This window comes from Babesia microti, chromosome II (genome assembly GCF_000691945.2).
Source record: "Babesia microti strain RI chromosome II, complete genome".
Lineage (NCBI taxonomy): Eukaryota > Apicomplexa > Aconoidasida > Piroplasmida > Babesiidae > Babesia > Babesia microti.
Genome location: NC_027206.1, coordinates 201,279 through 219,456, shown reverse-complemented (window position 1 = coordinate 219,456; position 18,178 = coordinate 201,279). Strand labels below are relative to the sequence as shown.

General features: G+C 43.8%; 9 protein-coding genes across 9 annotated transcripts; 6 read left to right on the top strand and 3 right to left on the bottom strand.

The window, feature by feature from the left end:
* Positions 1-150: 150 nt before the first annotated feature.
* BMR1_02g00615 (cell-traversal protein for ookinetes and sporozoites) lies at positions 151-692 on the bottom strand (the record flags this gene model as incomplete). Its single annotated transcript, XM_012792444.1, has 2 exons — positions 151-488; positions 509-692. The coding sequence occupies 2 exons, from the start codon at positions 690-692 to the stop codon at positions 151-153; spliced, it is 522 nt and encodes a 173-aa protein (XP_012647898.1).
* Positions 693-1,139: 447 nt separating this feature from the next.
* BMR1_02g00610 (WDSOF1, WD repeat and SOF domain-containing protein 1) lies at positions 1,140-2,754 on the top strand (the record flags this gene model as incomplete). The annotated part of the gene is made up of 4 exons (XM_012792443.1): positions 1,140-1,244; positions 1,428-1,992; positions 2,013-2,193; positions 2,277-2,754. 4 exons carry the CDS (start codon positions 1,140-1,142, stop codon positions 2,752-2,754), a joined length of 1,329 nt encoding a protein of 442 aa, XP_012647897.1.
* Positions 2,755-3,228: 474 nt separating this feature from the next.
* On the top strand, positions 3,229-3,930 carry BMR1_02g00605 (hypothetical protein; the record flags this gene model as incomplete). The annotated part of the gene is made up of 1 exon (XM_012792442.1): positions 3,229-3,930. One exon carries the CDS (start codon positions 3,229-3,231, stop codon positions 3,928-3,930), a length of 702 nt encoding a protein of 233 aa, XP_012647896.1.
* A 362-nt stretch (positions 3,931-4,292) lies between these two features.
* BMR1_02g00600 (E3 ubiquitin-protein ligase HUWE1) lies at positions 4,293-13,825 on the bottom strand (the record flags this gene model as incomplete). The annotated part of the gene is made up of 3 exons (XM_012792441.1): positions 4,293-4,520; positions 4,602-4,760; positions 4,781-13,825. 3 exons carry the CDS (start codon positions 13,823-13,825, stop codon positions 4,293-4,295), a joined length of 9,432 nt encoding a protein of 3,143 aa, XP_012647895.1.
* BMR1_02g00595 (Centrin-3) lies at positions 14,325-15,036 on the top strand (the record flags this gene model as incomplete). Its single annotated transcript, XM_012792440.1, has 6 exons — positions 14,325-14,498; positions 14,600-14,714; positions 14,735-14,812; positions 14,833-14,876; positions 14,897-14,966; positions 14,987-15,036. The coding sequence occupies 6 exons, from the start codon at positions 14,325-14,327 to the stop codon at positions 15,034-15,036; spliced, it is 531 nt and encodes a 176-aa protein (XP_012647894.1).
* Positions 15,416-16,224, top strand: BMR1_02g00590 (Meiotic recombination protein SPO11-2; the record flags this gene model as incomplete). The annotated part of the gene is made up of 5 exons (XM_012792439.1): positions 15,416-15,487; positions 15,509-15,575; positions 15,598-15,737; positions 15,758-15,850; positions 15,871-16,224. 5 exons carry the CDS (start codon positions 15,416-15,418, stop codon positions 16,222-16,224), a joined length of 726 nt encoding a protein of 241 aa, XP_012647893.1.
* BMR1_02g00585 (conserved Plasmodium protein, unknown function) lies at positions 16,245-16,473 on the bottom strand (the record flags this gene model as incomplete). Its single annotated transcript, XM_021483078.1, has 2 exons — positions 16,245-16,281; positions 16,304-16,473. 2 exons carry the CDS (start codon positions 16,471-16,473, stop codon positions 16,245-16,247), a joined length of 207 nt encoding a protein of 68 aa, XP_021338041.1.
* Positions 16,474-16,575: 102 nt separating this feature from the next.
* Positions 16,576-17,133, top strand: BMR1_02g00580 (DNA-directed RNA polymerase II subunit G; the record flags this gene model as incomplete). The annotated part of the gene is made up of 2 exons (XM_012792437.1): positions 16,576-16,824; positions 16,846-17,133. 2 exons carry the CDS (start codon positions 16,576-16,578, stop codon positions 17,131-17,133), a joined length of 537 nt encoding a protein of 178 aa, XP_012647891.1.
* A 17-nt stretch (positions 17,134-17,150) lies between these two features.
* BMR1_02g00575 (peroxiredoxin Q/BCP) lies at positions 17,151-18,102 on the top strand (the record flags this gene model as incomplete). The annotated part of the gene is given in 4 exon segments (XM_012792436.1): positions 17,151-17,276; positions 17,295-17,552; positions 17,870-17,976; positions 17,997-18,102. The coding sequence occupies 4 exon segments, from the start codon at positions 17,151-17,153 to the stop codon at positions 18,100-18,102; spliced, it is 597 nt and encodes a 198-aa protein (XP_012647890.1).

Genomic DNA, 18,178 nt, shown 5'->3' with positions numbered 1-18,178 from the left:
ATTACTGCTATGTGATTGTGCGTACAATATTATACCAAATGATACAATGATACTAAATATACACCCCTAGCTACATATATTTGTTAAGATGGTTAAATCGTCAATAATTAACTGAATTCAACAGTTTGAACGCATTATTTTAACAAATCACTATATAAATTCATCATCTTCTTCATTTTCATTTTCATCCTCATCTTCATAACCATCATCACCACTGTATTCCCAAATAGAGTCATCGGGCTTGATATCAAGTTTGGCCGAGACGTGGTCAAAAATATCCTTGCAAACTGGCTTGAAGAGACTGTTGTAAACAATTACATCGGTATTCGGTGGCTTTACACTATCAGCAACAATGGCAGCTATGACTGGTATAGTATTCTTGGCAATATGAACCACTGCATTTTTAGTTATCTTCTTAGCTGTTGACTTCCATCCATCTTGAATGAACGAAGTCTCATCGGGACTTTGTTCTTGCAAAATTTTTTCAACTAAATTAGCAATTATTTACCATGTTGAGCGATGATTTCTACGATTTGATCTGAAGCTGTCTCTAATTCGCTCCTTATGGCTCTCTTAAGGTTGTAGTCGTGTGCCTTGGTTACATCGCTGGGGTATCCGCGCTCAACTCTCCTGGCGTGGAGTATAACAATGTTTAGTGCAGTTAAGACTAGGAAGGGAGTAGCTAACTTCATTATACCTTATTGCTTTAAATAATGTGATAAAGTAAAAACTTGATAAACGTAAGTAAAACAACAACACAGTCACTACTATGTGAATCGGTGCTTTGTGCACAAAGTGCATCATGGCAGTTGTTGTTTTTTACTCAGAAATAACACATTTGGCACTTATAGTGCAATTCTACAGCATTTTAATACACTAATTAATGAAATTACCCTAGTGTCTACATTATAAGCCAACAAAAACACGCTAGGTTAGGTTCCCACTAGTAGTAGGACTATAAGTTTGAATATCTGATTAGTAAATGGTGTATAAATTTACATTTTATACATTTACATTTGTTTGCTAATTATAATTACAATAATGTGTTTTATTGCGGTATTAGTTTATAAGGCGTTAGAGATGCTAGATGTAGGGTGGTGTAATGTCGCTTTGAATAATGGTGTTGTTTAGTCTGTGACATGGATGTGAAAGTTTTACAGCGTTATTCTGGAGATTTTATAGCTGCAGGAGACCGGCCCAGAGTAACTAGAAGTACAAATCCGCGATTACATCCACTGGCCAGGGTAAGCTGTTGGAAATTAATTCATTTGGACTAAATAATTGTGTAGTTGCCAGTATATTCTGTAAATGTATACTTTATTGAATACAACTATATCATTTAACTGTACAGTTTATAAATAATTTGATTTATATCATTCATCATTCATCGCACAAATAGGCTGTGTATATTATCAGTTGTCATTCAGGGTAGAGAATATGTTCGAGCCCTTACAGCTACGAAGATTCAAAAGATCTTTGCCAAACCTTTCATTTCAGTTATGGAAGGCCACACTGATTCGGTCACTTGTATGGCCATAAATCGCAAGTCCTTAATAGGCCTTTTCACTGGCTCTGCCAATGGAGAGCTAAGGGTCTGGAATACCATGAAGAACATTTCAATGGCAACTTACAAAGCTCATAAAGGATTTGTAAAAGGGGTTACTGGTGATAATTCTGGCAAATTTGTATTTACATGTGGTATAGATGGTACGATTAAGCAGTGGGATTATCATAATTTTAGCACAACTGAAACAAATAGCCCATTGAATGCTTATTCTATATCTTCTCCACTTAACGGCATTGATTACAATTGGTTTGATGAAAATTTTGCTACTGCTGGTGATATGTTGGATATTTGGGACATTTCTAGGAGCGACCCAATTACATCGTATGACTTTTCCTCTGGCGAGACTCTATACAGTGTCAAATACAACCCTTCACAGGAATGCATGTTAGTATCAACAGCTTCAGATAACTCAATTTGTTTGTTTGGTATGTGGTAGCTAATTTAGATACACGAGCCAATTCTCAAATTAAGAAGGTGATTTTAAGGATGCGGTCAAATAGCGTATGTTGGAATCCACAAAAACCCTATAATTTTACAGTAGCAAATGAAGATTCCAATTTATATACTTTTGACATAAGAAAATTTGAATCTGCGCTGGTTGTTCACAAGGCTTTCACCAATGCAGTGTAGGCAGATATTTTTGTGTACATTTTTGCTATGACAAAACATTAATCTATAAATGCATAATAATTAACAACGTGTTATATAGGATGGATGTGGATTTTTCCCCCACTGGAAACGAATTTGTGGCAAGCTCATTTGACAAATCTATACGTATATTTGGTGCAATGGATTCTAACAGCAGAGATGTATATACGACCAAGAGGATGCAGAATGTTTTATGTTGTAGATACTCTTTGGACTCTAAATTTGTATTTTCCGGCAGTTCAGATATGTGTATAAGGGTTTGGAAGTCGAAGTCTTATGACAAGCGCGGCCCTCTTAGCACCAGAGAAAAAAAATCTATTGATTATCGCAGTCAAATCATTGAGCGATTCAAGCATACAGACGAGATTAGAAGGATAAGGAAGCACCATCACGTACCAAAGCTGATTATTAAAGCCAATCAAATAAAGGCTGTGAAGAGACAATCAAAGAGGAGGAAGAAGATCAACGTTATGTTACACAGCAAGAATATCGATACAATAGTGCCTGAGAAGAAGGCAGCCATTTTGAATGTTCAGTAATTAATTTTTACAGTATTTTGAACTGCACTATGCATGATAATATAGCGTATATTTCTGTGTATGATAGAGATCTATAGGATACAAATATAGACATTTAATTATTCCTGCCATGACTTGACGTGGCGTAGGAAGCCTCTATAATATTTAGATATTTTGTAAGATAGCAACGAACAGCTGGCACTTGTATATAATGAACCAAGAACAACTACTATGTATGTAGGACGGACTGCAAGTGATCTCTAAATGGACATTTCCAATAAGTTAAACGGTACAACCGTACATACCAACTACAAAACAGTCACAGATACCTCCTAATGGGCACATTTTGGATAATATAACTAATATAACCAGTATAACTAAAAAGCGCGGCGTGGCAGTTGTTCACAACTTAAATGTACACAAGTGTCTACTACGTTACCACACGTATATAGTATAGATTGAATAAATTATTTGGTTCTTAACATATCTGAAGATATGAGTGGTGTAAGTGATGATGATTTATTTGACAGCGTAGCTAATTACCTTCTGGTGACAAATGATGGCCTACATAGCAAGTGCCGAGCTGGGGTGTTAAGCAGGACAACATGGTACCCCGGATTTACCAGGAAGTTGGGTTCAAAGGGGCGTTACGAGTTACTAAAACTGATAAGAAACAAATGCAACAACAGTGAAGAATGTAAATTTATTTTTAGAAACCACGATCCGCCAATTTCTGCGGGTAAGCTGTCGTTTTACCGCGTCGAATTTTTATGGAAGATAGCATATATGATAGGCGTTTTTGACGAGGCATTGCAGATGTACAACAAAAACATAAAGAAATCAATTCAACACAAACGTCTAGATGCATTAGTAAATAGGCCAGCGTGTAGCATAAAGGATTTGGAGATGCAGCTCAAGAACAGTCACCGTATAATCTCAAACGTAATTCCTGGACGAATAAGCAAATTTGAATTTGAAATCATTGACCAGTTGAACCGTTTCTACAACATAATCAAGATGAAGCTATCGCTAGACGCCATCACGGACAGTGACAGAGGCAGCTGGCACTCGTTATTATATTCGTTAAACAAGATCCAGATACCCAACCTGTGTAACATAACAAGTCTATCGAGCCGCGCTTCAAGCGGAAGGCCCGGCTGCTCCAAAGAGTACAACAAGGCCCTGCTGCCCCCATAACTCATACACATTCCGTGCCCACCGTGGTTACCATAACTCCTTGTATACTATAGACTAGTAACTTCCCCCTTAATACTGTGTTGTAGATTCTGTGGGTGTATTGGCCAAACTTACGCGTTTCTTATTAACAAGCTTAATAAGCGCCTTCAGTGCCCAATAAGTGGATATGATGAGCACTGTATTAGAGTGACATCATATTAGACTGAGTTCCGCGCTAGCTAAGGAAAAACTAAAGTATAATTACTGACAAGTGAAAGATTCCAGTACAGTTGTAAGGTATGACTACTAACAAGGGAAATATTAAAGTACAGTTGTTGAGTTGTAACCTCGTTAACACTTGTGAGGCTGTATAATAAGACGCACTAGACGAAGCTGAATCCCTCCTTTCCTTGCGTGAGAGCCATGAGTAGTTTGAGCTTAAGCGTGTCAATGTCTGGGTAGCATGGCAGGTCCAGCTGATTAAAGCACGTGTGGGCAGTGGGCAGACGGTCCGCCTCCAGGACTCGGTGAATTGACATCCGCTGCGGACCACGCATGCCCATGAGAAAACGGAACCCTCCTATTGGAACCCTGCTGGTTCCCGTAACAAACTATATAAGTAAAGGGCATAGCATATCGATTTATTGAATATGCAGACTGGCACGAGTGAAAGGACATCATAAAACACATACCTGCAAGAATGAAGCCAGCATGTCCTGACCAAGATCCGCAAGAACGCCCCAAAGCCAAATAATTTGCGGGCTGGTCTCAGAGTAGTTTACATAATCAACGTTAGCAATCATGTCCTCCAGATCAATGGTGGGTACGCCAGATATTAAGAGCTCTAGCTCCTAAGTGAGAGATGATATACCTTGTCATCGAAAATTCCGATAAGTTTAGGGGGTATGAGCTGATAAAACCCCTCTAGAAATGCTTCCAACTGCTCCTGTATGCCGCTAGAGACCTTGTGCTGGCACATGAGGCGGACATACTCCATTTTAGATTCTTCCGTTACAAGTATGTTCCTCCCATTCGGTATTAAGTCCACCACCTTGACCTTTCCGAACTCATCTATCTCCGCAGAAAAGTAAAGTTCTAATCCCAAATCCTCCAGCCGATGGCACGTTATCTTTTTTAGGTTTCCATAGAACTCCGGGTCCACCGATTCTGCATCTGCCATAACTATTTTCCGCCTGAGCATATGCTTGTAAAAGGAGCGACAAAAATACGCGTCCAGGTGGTGGGAGTCGTATATAGCTTTCCCAATAACACGGCCAATAAATCTAAAGAAGTTAAGGTGATCGGGGTTAATCCCGCTCAAGGGGTTGGGATGGTTGAACTCAGACTTAATCCCCTCCCTCGTGAAGAGGGCGTAGTTAGGGTTAAACATTTCTCGGGCTAGTATGGAGAACCACTCCCTAGTCAGCCCTCCAGCGTCCACTCCCTCTTCTCCTATGAAAGTCACAGATAGTTTTCCCTTCATCTCCTCAGCAGTACGGTTTCTTAGTTGATGGTACGAGTCCATAAAAACGTGCTCCCTGCGTACATTTAGGCGGATAGGTTCGTGTCTAGAGGACAAGGTAAGGCCGAACATGTCATGCAAGTCCCCACCGGCAAATTCGCCACTTTCCCCTGCAAATTCACCACTTTCCCCTGCAAATTCACCACTTTCCCCTGCAAATTCACCACCCTCCTCAGTGGAATTATCGTTGGGCGTGGCAGCGCCGGGAAAAAGTGTAAAAGGCAAACTTCCGTTGTCACTTCCTGCAGATCCGCGAGCGTCCTTTAGTTTCTGACGGAAGTAGAGGCGCTTGTTCTCAAAGCTCAGCGTAAAGGGCGCCAAGCGAACCAGTGCCTCAAGCCCCCCGTGCAACAGGGAGGGGGTGCCCCTAATAAGCTCGTTTAGAACGCCCCTATGGGCCTCGCAAAATTCAACCACGCTGGCATGGCAGCCCGGGACCCAGTAATTGAGGTTATACTCAGATTTTGACGCCTCAGCCCTATCCTCAAGCCTCTTCTCCGAAAGGTGGAGTGCAGTGGAAGAAAGTACGTCATCGAGTTGGCGAAATCCAGAACATCCGTATTCGCTGGCAACCAGCCTGAAGGAAATGCCAAAGTAAGCGATTGCTAGCAGGGTGGCCACGGACCCCGGTGCCTGCGGGGAGTCCTCCGCCTGCAGGGCAGCCGTGGCAAATGAGGCAGACAGGGGCTGGGTAAGGCAATAGAAGAACGGTTCCAGGACCCTTCCCGCGGTGGAATCCACCAAGCTGACGTCCATAAATAGCAGGAAGAGACGGTGAATGACGTTAGCATCGGCAAAGTTGGAGAGATCCGAGGAGGCCGCGGCTTTGATCATTTGGCCCGCATCTTCGGCAGAGACCCGATCGTGCAGGGCAAGGGAGCAGATAGCTGCAACTTGAGCGCGCTGCTGCGAGGCGTTTCTGAGGGATTCGATGGACTTGTAGGTTTGCTGATTGGGACCGTAGTGGGTAATTGTCCACAGGGAGCTCCACTTGCGGTCAGCAAATATTCTGAATATTTTTAACCCGGCCGAGGGCGTGGAGGTTACCTCCCCCCGGTCGATAGCCTGGGGAGGGTCAATAAGGCCCACCTCTAGCACCTTGCCGCCCCTGAGCCTAGACTCTCCAAAAAGGCAAAAGTGCAGGAGTGAGATGATCTGCGCCGAGTGCGGCAGGCTGGAGTGGAAGAGGGGTGAAGCTATACACGTGCAGAGGCCCTCGAGCGGCGTGGAGTATTCATTTACCCTTCCCCCTTCTCTTTCCTTTACCCCCTCCCCTTCCCGCCTGCGCTTGCCGCTGGCGGGATCGTCCTCGGCGGAGGCCGCCAATTCATCGGATCCCAGCAGGTAAAGAGTAACCGCGGGAATGGCGATCTGCAGGCTCCTTAGGTGCTGCAGTAGGCGGAAGGCAAACACCGCGCCCCCCTGTCCGGTATTCGCCCCCTCAGCCCGTATCTCCGAATGGATAAGCTGCAGCAGCCGCCCAAGCAGGCAGGACCTGGTCTCGCGGCTATTGACAGTCAGGTTGTAAAAGATTTTGTGCACCACTTTCTTGTTGACCTGGCGCCTAAGTCGCAAACACGCACACACAAACTGGATAGTCTGCACAAAGTGCGGGGGATGGTCCAAAAAAACAAATTCGGCATCCCGTGGGAAGGAAAGCCCCGCCGGAGGAGCCTCCCCCGGCGCAGATATGGCAGACTCCATCTCCAGACGAATCTTCTCCATGGCCTCGCCGCGACCCATCAAATTCGTAAATATCTCAACGGCAGAGTTATCCCTCTCCTCGGAGAAGGATAGGGCCGTCCCCCGGCAGCGCCCGCTCCCCTCCTCCGAGTCGTTGCCGTTTAGTATCACGCCCAATGTTATGTTCTCTATAGATGAAATAGAGACTCCGTCTCCAGAGCCGCCGCTAAACAGCTGGCGGGTTATCTGAATGCGGTAGGCCAGTGGGAGCGCGTCCAGGTACGCGGCACCAACGCCCCCGGTCAGCGCGGCGCGCATCTCGTCCGGCAACGCGGGGAGACTCTGCGCCCTATCCACCCCGCTGAGGTTGAGCGTGCCGAGCTGCTGTAGGATCACCTCGTGGCGGATGTGGCTGGGTAACTCGGCCAGCACGTGAGGGGACATCCCCGCGCACTCGAGGAAGCGGTCGAGCTCCAGGCCCAGGCACCGGGCGATGGCGGCCAGGCCAAGGTCCTCCGCGGGGGCTTCTGCCGCCGCCCCCGCCGGCAGGGTCGGACTAACGTCCCGACGGGGACGCTCGAGGGCGGGCCCTGGGGACGCCTGGCGGAGCTGCAGCAGCCCAGGATTGGATGGAGGAATCAGAAAGTCCGGGCTGCCGTCCCAGTTCACTATGAGCTCGTGCGTGTCGGTCTGTATGCGCAGCCTGTTTTGCTCGGTCTGGCCGCAGGAGTCGAACCCGCCGGAAGCCAGAAACTCACACACCGCCGCCTCGCTCGGGTGCATGAGCCTCGCCGGACCCAGCAGACCCGCGTCCCACCCGCCCTCGGACGGAGCCACGGCCTCGGACTCCTCTCCCTGGGACTCAACCTCAGAGCCCTCATGATAGCCGTCACCGTCCAGCTCGCCCGCCAGCCGAATGCGGGGGACCTGCTCCATCTCGGAGTCTGAACCCTCGCTATTGGACGATAGGGCGCTCCCGCTTGACCCCTCACTCGACGCCTCGTGTGGGAGCCGAACCGTTTCTCCATCCACTGACGACGCCTCCGAGAGTCCTGATTCGGAGTATGAATAGGAATAAGAGTGAGAAATTGTCTGTCCATCGCTTAACACTGAACTCGCACTGTCCGAACACATTGGAGATGCTGTGAATGTTACATTCAAAATCTCCGCCTGGTAGGGGTACTCGCCCCCTTCCCCCGTGCCACTCCCCCCTCCCTCGCTGCCCCGGTATGCCATGCAGCGCGGAGACGTCAGGCCTGCAATCGCACGCAGCAGGGCATTACAGGCGCAAAAGTAGTCCACGGGCTCCACGCCACGCCCTATTGCATGATCAATGCTAGATAGATCCAGACCGCTGTAAATGTGATATAGGGCCTTGAGGAGAACCAGTGCACTGTTGGGCGTAGAGCCCGTAACAGATAGCTTCTCGCATAACTCTGAAATCACAAATATCACCATTGGGCTTGAAAGCTCGCCGCTCTCCCCCATTGTCTGCGCCAACCGCTCTATGGACGGAGATAGGACCCCTCCGCCCACCCTCAGCGCCACCACGCCCATCATAGATATGAAATGATGCGCAGCGTCCACTGAAGGCTTGCTCCGAATAAATAGGGGGAAGTAACGGTCTATTAGAACCTTGTAGAGGCAATTTTCCAAAGACCCGTCGTCTCCAATGCTACACTGTACGGTAGCCACCAAGGGATACTGGTAAACTGCGTTCTCAATTATGAACGCCAATGAATCGTGGTTTAGCGCGTACAGGTCATCACTCCCTGAAGAACAGGCAGATGTGACAGAATTAATCAGCCAAAATGTAACGTCCCGTACAAAAACGCTTGCGTACTTGCACCGCTTAAACCTGAGTGCCTTAAGCGTTATACTCGTAAGCAGCAGCAACAGCCCCCGGGGCCGTGCAACTGCGTGAAGGCCGTAGAGGAGGTGCAGTGCCGATCTAATCTTTAACCCTTCCCCTGTCGCCACCCCTTCGGTGGTAGGGAGGGGCACGTGTGGAACTTTGGGCCTGTAGCTGTTGAACTGACGGGCGCTCTTCGGCCCATCGCTCTGCCCGTCGCCTACCTCGTCTACATGGTCGTCAAGGCGGGCGTCTATCGTCTCTAGGCACTTTAATACGAGGTTAGGCTGGGAACATGGAAAGGCGGCCAAAATGTCGAGGCACATTGTTACAGACGGTAGTCGTTCGCCTCCACCATCCCTTGCGCCGCTCCCAGACCCCTGGGTGGAGGTAGAGAGTGATATAAGGGCGTACAGGAAATAATTCGGAGGCGCTGTCGGTGTGGGCTTCCCGCTTCGAAGGGCTTCCACGCGCGATTCCAGGGGCCGCAGGATAAAATATAACAACAAATCTTTAAAGTCGCCATCAATAGCCTCGCAGGCGGGAAGAGCCTCCGTAAAACGATGTAATAAGTGTGCGAGTGTGAAAAATACGCAGTAAAGTCGAGCGTTGTACCCAGTATCAAATACGGGCAAGGCGCGGCGTTTTAGCCTGGCAAGGTCCTTGAGAAGCAGGCGGATCGCGTACGAGAGGCACGAGCCTCCCTTGCCCGGGCCGCCCTGGCCTGTGGACATGCCTGCAAGCCTGGTCAGGATGTCCACCAGCCAAGGCAGAGACCTTGGGCCATGGGGGAACTCCAGCAGGCGCTTTACGAGTTCCCCGCCGTTTTTTTTGCGGTATCTTTCCGTAGGACAACTAGAGCCATCCGAAATTCTGGCTCCCAGGACCTCCGTAACGGGAGGTCCGCGGCCCAGTACATTTTGCGCGAAGCGGGAGTAATGTGCATATTCCCTGGCACCCTCGCTACCGGGTCGTTGAGTGAAGTCTTTGCACACTAATCTAGGTGGGGGCTCGGCAGCGTGGATTTTTTTCCATGCTTCGGACGCCGATTTGTCAGGGCCGGTGCCTGTGGGGATAAGCTCAGTTTGATACGACTGTCCGGAAGGGCTCTGGAAATCCAACTGCTGCAACTGGACATGGGCGGCGTAGAAGGTTGGTTGTGGAGAAGGTCTTTCCATCGACCCCAATCTAGCAGGGTCCTGATGGTACAGTCGCTCATACGAGTCCCATGCCTCAAAGCATTCCGGGGCTCCAAAATTGTCGCCCCAACTCTGCAGTTCAAGCGCATCTAGTTGTCCAAAAATAGATCTAACCAGACACTTTGCGTCTATGGTCAGCAGACTGACGTCGTGTGACTGCGTCTCCCTGGTTAACGTCCTCCAGTCACTCACGCGCTCCAAGTAATTGGCCGCGATTCCAAGGCTGCAAACCGCATATTCATAAAGCCCCTCTTCCAGCTCTTCCCCTCTAATTTCTTGACTTAGCCTGTTTAGGCACCTGGCCAGGAGCGTATATCCGTCCTCCGCAGTAAATAGGTAGATCTGCAATGGGTGAGGGGTACCCTCTTCGAAGTGAATGGCGTGGAGTAGGTCCACCGCTTCAGCCACGTACTTTGAAAGCTGAAGCGGGCCGTCAAACTTGAACTTTTCATCTGTTAAAGCTGCTTCGAGGATTTTAACGGCCGTGGAATTGATCACAACAGCATGCCCAAATATTTCAGGCGTGACAGAGTCTAGGGTCCACTTGGTATGTATACTTCTGGCCATCAGGGATAGGAAAGCCTTGAACTTACATAGAGTTATACGCCAGATTTCATACTCCTGGGCGGACGTCCCTGGGTCAGCCATGTCTGGGTTTGGCCTTGAGTACGCGAAACCGCACTGCGTCACCCAAAAAAGATCATTTTCTGTCATTTCTTGGCCCTTGTCCTCGCCGATGGGTACAGAGTCGGGGTGGGAATGGATGCTAGATTTGACGTTGACGAGGAGGAGTGAACGGGTTTTGCAGTGGGAACAATTGACAAACTTGGCCATGAGGTTGTTTAGCCTGGCAGAAGAGGCTAGGGCCAAGCCCAGTGCGCGGTGCGCGTGCTGGGGGAGGGCCCCGGCGTCATCTACGAATGGATGGCCTGAGGCCAGGGCCTTTTCAGCCCGACCATACACGTCAGTTTCACGCGAGTGGAAGCTGCATACAGAGTAGAGGAGACATAGGGTTGAAAAGAACACTACGTTGAGGTCTGCGTTGAGGCTAAGTTCTTCGGCCAGTTCACATATCAAATCTAGTACATGTGGGCCGGATGAGCAAACCAGGGAACGAAGGAAGGTTACCATTGGATGTTGAGGAAATATGTGCATGAATAGGGGGGGCAGTAGGGGCGAGTGTATGAGTTTGTCGATGTACGTGAATCCGCCCTGAAGTATAAAGTTCTTAACTGGCGGCGATTTCCGTAGGTAGCGCAGTAAGAACTTACCCAGATTGGCCAATCTATCAGCATAAAAGTGGTGTCCATCGACCATTTCATTCAGTCCGAAGAGATATTTTCCCCTTTCAAAGCAGCAGTTTTCATCTTTGTTTTCAGTACTTCTGTCGGTGGGATTTGTTGCATGGGAACGTTCTATCATTTCCCCTAGCATTAGAAATAGAGCGTCAGCAATCACAGTGGTGCATTTGCCTTCGGGGTCGTTTCTCACAATTTCTTCGACTGAAGAACCTATACAGGATGAAACTTCTCCAAAGCGATCGAATAGAACGAATTCACCATCGGTAATTATGCCCACTAATAGGAGTATAGGGTAATAGTTCCTGGCCTTTATGGCCTCTCGTCCTGCGGGGTGTAGGAATAGGTCACATACTAGAGTGGGTAGTATAGACAAAACATCTTCGCACTTTATGTTCTCTGGTGTAATAGAGTCCAGTAAGTCATTTATTAAACCAGACTCTATAAGGCTTGGGAGGGCCACCGGGTCTTCGTTTAGCGTATCTGATATCAGGGTTAGGGAGGAGGCGTATATACCTAGATCCAGCTTTTTTGGGTGATTTAACACCCACTTTACTATGGGCAAAACACCTATTTCTCGTGAAAAAATGTCTAAGCTTTCTTGAAAATCAATTATTGAACGAACGAATACGTCTAGATCCTTTAGTATTGTTTTAAATAGGAAAGTCCTAGCATTTTTCTCTCCTATATGGAACCACCAGTCAAAAAAAATTCTAGATTGTACACAAGTTTTTTCGTTTAGATTTTTGGCAAGTTCTTTGGCTTGTTCTACGGGATAGTTAGGTTTGTTGAGAGCCATATCCTGGGCATTGAGCTTTTGAAAGTCGTAGTGGATCCTAGAAGTGAATACCGAAAATAAATCCAAGTCATTGCGTAAAATTTGACATACAGACTGGGAATATTCCAGTAATGATTCTAAAATCTGTACAACGTATATTATTACTGGTATCGAGATAGGGTCCCGGTTCTTTAGAAATCCTACAAGTAGCTCTAGCACTGGTGATGACACTAATGCCCCTGCTCCGCCATGGTATGAAACTATTGAAAGATATGCAATCAGCAGTTGTAATAGGATATTCATTCTCTCCTCTCTTGCCTGGATGTCATTTGCCATCTCAGTCATTTCGGGCTCGTTCGCGTAGTAATAACACCAAACCTCACCAGCGGTTGAGCCATTAACGTTGTCCTTATTGGGGGGAAAGGTTAAAGTCATAACCATTCCGCGGCTATCCTTCAAATCTGTAGCGTCATCAGCTTCCACCTTTCGGCAAACAATTTTGCTTAATGGTTCATTGCAGTTGTGGGTGAGATACGACTTTAGCACGGTAATAAAAAGTCCTTCTGGGGATGAGAACCCAAGTATTGAAGCTAGGGCTTTGTACTGAATCCCGTCGTAAATCAAACTGGAAAGTAGCTCTGTTGCAACGATCATTGTTATCATGTCAATCTCTCTAAAATGACTAATGAAGCTTGAGAGCTCGAAAATGAAGGAGGGATTATGGTTGAGGAACTGCAAAAATACCTGCTTGTTGACCAGTAGTAACGATATAAGACTGGCAAAGCGAATATTTACCAGTGTTTTTTGTAGCTGTGGAGATGAGGCGGCCTTAAACACCATGAGTTTACGAATTAACTCGAAACGATGTGCTTTGTATTTAAAAAGAAGGTTTGGTATATTTTCTTCACTAATTTCTGATACCGATATTTTTATAGCGTCCCCATGGCCGTTCTTGGTACCTATGACTACGTACCCTTTCGGGTCCACTGAATAGGTCTGGGACTTCAAGTAGTAGTCAAACACTGCAGGTACTGAAAGTGAACATTCAATTGGCCCTGAATACGTACGCTCGGGTAGTGGATCTTGGGCCAGTATATGTAGCTTGTCCATCATTTCCTGCGTATCCCTTGGAACGTTACTCTTCTTGTTCCTGCTAAAGTATATACTGATCAACCTAGATGCCAAGTATACAATGTTAGGTGATGTATCTTCTAGCAAATCAACCAAGTGATCCAGGGAATTGTAGTAGTTTTTTGATGTGCAATTTTCCACTATTATTATAGATACCTTTAGTATGGCCTCAACAAGTCGATATTCCAGCCAATCTCCACTATTATTTAGTACATTTGGTTGTTCTATGTATTTTGATATGTATTGGTGGAGGATTATATCGAAACGGTCGAATACTGGAGACCAGCAAAGGGCATCTCCCTTCTCCCAAACCCATTGCGTGAAGTTCTCCAAGTGAACCAACAGCTGCTGTATGCTGGACTGGCACAAAATGCTTATAAAATCCCGCTGAGATATGTTCAGCCCCGCCAAAATCAGCACAAAATTATCCCCTTTAGGGATCTCGATCTTCATCCCTGTAAATGGGGATGGAATGCCAGTCCAATACCTTAGCCTAGTGCCCACTCTGTCCACGTGAACATCACAAACCACGCCTTTGTGTCACTACGCCCTCTCAATATTAAATTTAAACACAAAATTCCAGTAAATTAACTGTCACAGGTATATATACCTATGAATTTATAGTAATGTGCCTACACTCATCACTCTCGTCCTGCCGCTCTGTCAGTAATTGTACGCACAAAATAAATAGTCACTTTCGAACTTATATAAATTTGCTATACATTCCAACTAACCTTTCAAACTGTGCAAATTAACTTTTGACATTTAAATGTAGCTTTTTATAAATCACTATATTATCGTCAAATTTAAGAATGATAATAGATTCAATATATTTGAGTATATTTGTCACTCGTAAAACAATGAAATACAACAAATCCGTCAGTATAGTTAGCACGATTTTATAAGTAGCCTAACACCACTAGTGAAGGATCGCGTTCTTATCATCATTGCCATGGCTAGCAGAAAGAACGACTCTACCCTATCAAACCTCAACAAATTAGCTTCTCATGAAGGAAGGAGGAGGAATAGAACTGAATTGAGGGAAGATCAGATTGCAGAGATCAAAGAGGCTTTTGAGCTCTTCGATGTAGATAAAATGGGTAAAATTGATTATCATGAAATAAAGGTATGAATTATTACGTCGTCTTTTACTCACAAAAAGAGTGTGTAAATATTATACATTGTTTAATGTCACAAATTTTATTAATTACTTCATGTGTAACAAAGGTAGCCCTTAGGGCCTTGGGTTTCGAGGTTAACAAATCGGAGGTGTTGGAATTGATGAATGAATACGACACCAGTAACTCGGGTTATGTAGATTATAAAGGGTTCCATGATATAGGTGTGTTTATATCCAATTAGTGGCTAGGAAAATATTTGATAGAGATCCTATGACAGAAATAAATCGTGCCTTTCAACTTTTTGACGATGATAAAACAGGTAATTTGTGCGATATTTAGGAAAAATCTCACTTAAAAATCTTCGCCGTGTGTCTAGGGAACTAGTAAGACTTTGCTAATCCAGGGAGAAAATCTAACCGATAATGAGCTCGAAGCCATGATAGAGGAATTTGACAAGGATATGGACGGGGAAAGTAAGGCGCGCCTCATCCAGTCTCTAAGGAGGAGTTTATCAACATCATGAAACAAGCAGCTATATGCTAACACACATCAATAGATTGAGTGACGAATTGTACAATATCCCCATAATTAAAAAAATCTTAACATATCATTTTCTCTTTTGTACTCCAATACTTGTTGGCTAATATTACCAAGGATTTTTCATCACTTCCCCACCTTATTATTGCCCAAACTATTACAACCTAATCTATTGGTTATAATTAAATTAGTATGGTAGATGGTCCCGTGGAATGTTATTTAATCAAACTCATTGATAAATTGTTCACTACTCGTAGACGTACCGTCAATGAATTAAAGTATTTAACCAGAAGTAATCCATAATTTATTTAGTAATCACAATACTGTGTGTATCCATTGAGTCCATATCGAAAGTTATACAAATATCATGTAGAATGAATGCATAATGGAGAGAAGTATCATTTATAAATACAAAAATATATTCACATCCAGCAATCAAGTGAACAAATATTTAAAGGTTAAACACCCGATGATGTAGAGAATATGTACACTGATTAATGTTTGTAAGAGCGATTTAAACATATCAAATTCAAATCGTGGTATTAGTCATATTTGCTAATCACTTAGGTTTAATATGCAGTTTGAGTATAAAAAATAATGATTTTACGTCAAAAAATATTTCTAAAATGTCTATTGATGCTAATTACATTTTGGTCGTTGAAAAACAATCAATTTTTCACTATCTAACCAGTATAAAGTTTTACAATGTAATTTAATTTCAACTCAGATATTACCATGTATTCTAATTACTGGCAGCGGTTTTCCTAGTTTTGATACACGGAACATTTTAAATAAAATAATAACCAATACGAAGTTGGCTGTTAGTAAAATTTGAACTAGGCACTCTATTTGGGAGATTATGATCCATATGGCATGCTTATTTACTTAACATACATTGAAGCATTAGATTGTGACAATATTTGCTGCTTTAAATACCTGGGAGTTACTAATAGCGATTTAAAATCAGTAGAAAGTGCCAATAAAGTTAAGCTCACGAATAATGATAAACGTATGATTGATATGCTAATTGTTAGATTGGGGGACAGGATAGCCACAGGAAATAAACTAAAACAAATGCTAGTTAAAATGAAGGAATCCAGTTTCAAGGTGGAAATTGAAGCGCTGCAATCCATTTGCGATGATTTTCTAGAAAATTATATCACAAAAAAGGCACTACGCAACGATACAATTTGAATAAATTTGAGAAACCAAAATCAATTGTTGTAGCCATTAGTGTGATCTTGTATATATCTAAATAATCATTATAACATACTTTGAATATATATTCGACGGCACTGTGTCCAGTGAATACATTTTGGTAGTTGATATTGGTATTCTGCTAGACCGTTTAAGTGAGAGATATGTTGGCAATATCTCCTTCTTACACTTTGGCCGGAAATATTTACTGACTAGTAGTCTTATTTTACCGGCACTCTTGGACATCACAATAGCATTGACACTACAATATCCACACTATATGGCATGTAATTATATATACATCACTTGTACATATAATTACAAATAATTTTAATAAAACCCTTTGGAATGTACTTTGTGATTGAGCAGTGGAAGAATATTGGCATAAAGCCTAGCCAACTGGGCCCAAACTATCAACAATGCATAGAAGAAATGCTAAGAAATGAAGTGGAAGGACATTGTACTGCAAAATTTGGTTATGTCGTTTGTGTAATTCGCATTGTTCACTGTGAATCTGGGAGGGTTCAGGATGGGACAGGTATGATCATTGTCAGTGTCAAATACCAAGCCATTGTATTCAAACCCTTCAAGGATGAGGTATCACAATCAATCAGCTAGGTCTTAGATGCAATTGTCACTGATGTAAACAAATTGGGATTTTTTGCACAAGCGGGACCGCTAAAAGTTTTTGTATCAAAAAGTTCTATAGCACCTGGTTATGCTTACCAAGATGATGCGTCCCAACCTTGTTTTTCAGATGGAACTTCGGTGATTCGCTCACAGACCGAGATTAGGATGAGATTGCAGGGTATCAGGTATGATAATTCGAATATGTTCGCTATCGCTACGATAAAAGCTGATTATTTGGGCCCCGTTGAAAATGATGGGGTTGGAACGACACTGTAATATAATTTTGATTTTTTATGTTAAACTTTAGTATACTACCGCGTCTATCCATTTGTTTAACCACCATTTATACCTTCAAAATACTGAATTCACGGACATTCAAAAGATCTCACTTCATGGCAGCCTATGGAACTCAAATCAATGTAGACAAAGGCATGTAGTTATTTAATTTAGGAACGAAGCTTCCAGATGGTATTCTGAATATAAAATTGCACAAGGATGATGGGACAGAAACATCATTGAAATCAATATTAGCTGAACTTCCAAGGGATTGCAAGGGAATCGTACTGTTCATATATCCCATGGCCAATACCCCTGGTTGTACTGAGCAGGCTTGTGATTTTAGAGACCATTTTGCTATTATTAAAAATAAAGGATTTTTGACTTATGGAATCTCAGCTGATACCCCTGAGTCACAGGTATAAACAATAAGCATCTTGTTGATAAATATTATATCATTATCATTGACATTTTTCTCTATTTTTAATGTCACGACATTTAAGATGATATATCACATAAAAATCTTATTTATAATTCATGTATCTTAAAATTTTATATACAACATGATAACACTTAAATATAATTATTTGTACATTCATAAAATCAATATATATTCACTTATATATATTGATTTTATGCATATGATTATATAATAATGTCTTATAAGTGCTGTGCTAGTATATGCATTGATCTATTTTGAAGAAAAAATGTTTTAACACTTACTGTTCTCATGTAGACCAAATGGAAAAACAAGCACAATCTCCCATACATTTTGCTGTGCGATCGTAACAAGGAACTTATATCCGCATTGAATTGCCGCTTACTCATTTTATTCACTTCAAGGTATAGTTGTATTTACCCAGATCCCATGTCATAATTGATAGAAGTGGCACTGTTCTGTATATTGAAAGGGGAGTTAGTGCTGGAGAGTCTAGGAAAAATTGTGTTGAATTTATTGATAAACTGTAACTATTAAACGAGACGAATGTGAAATAGTACAATTTACAAATCAGGCATGCTAATTTTTTGATAGTATACAGTTAAC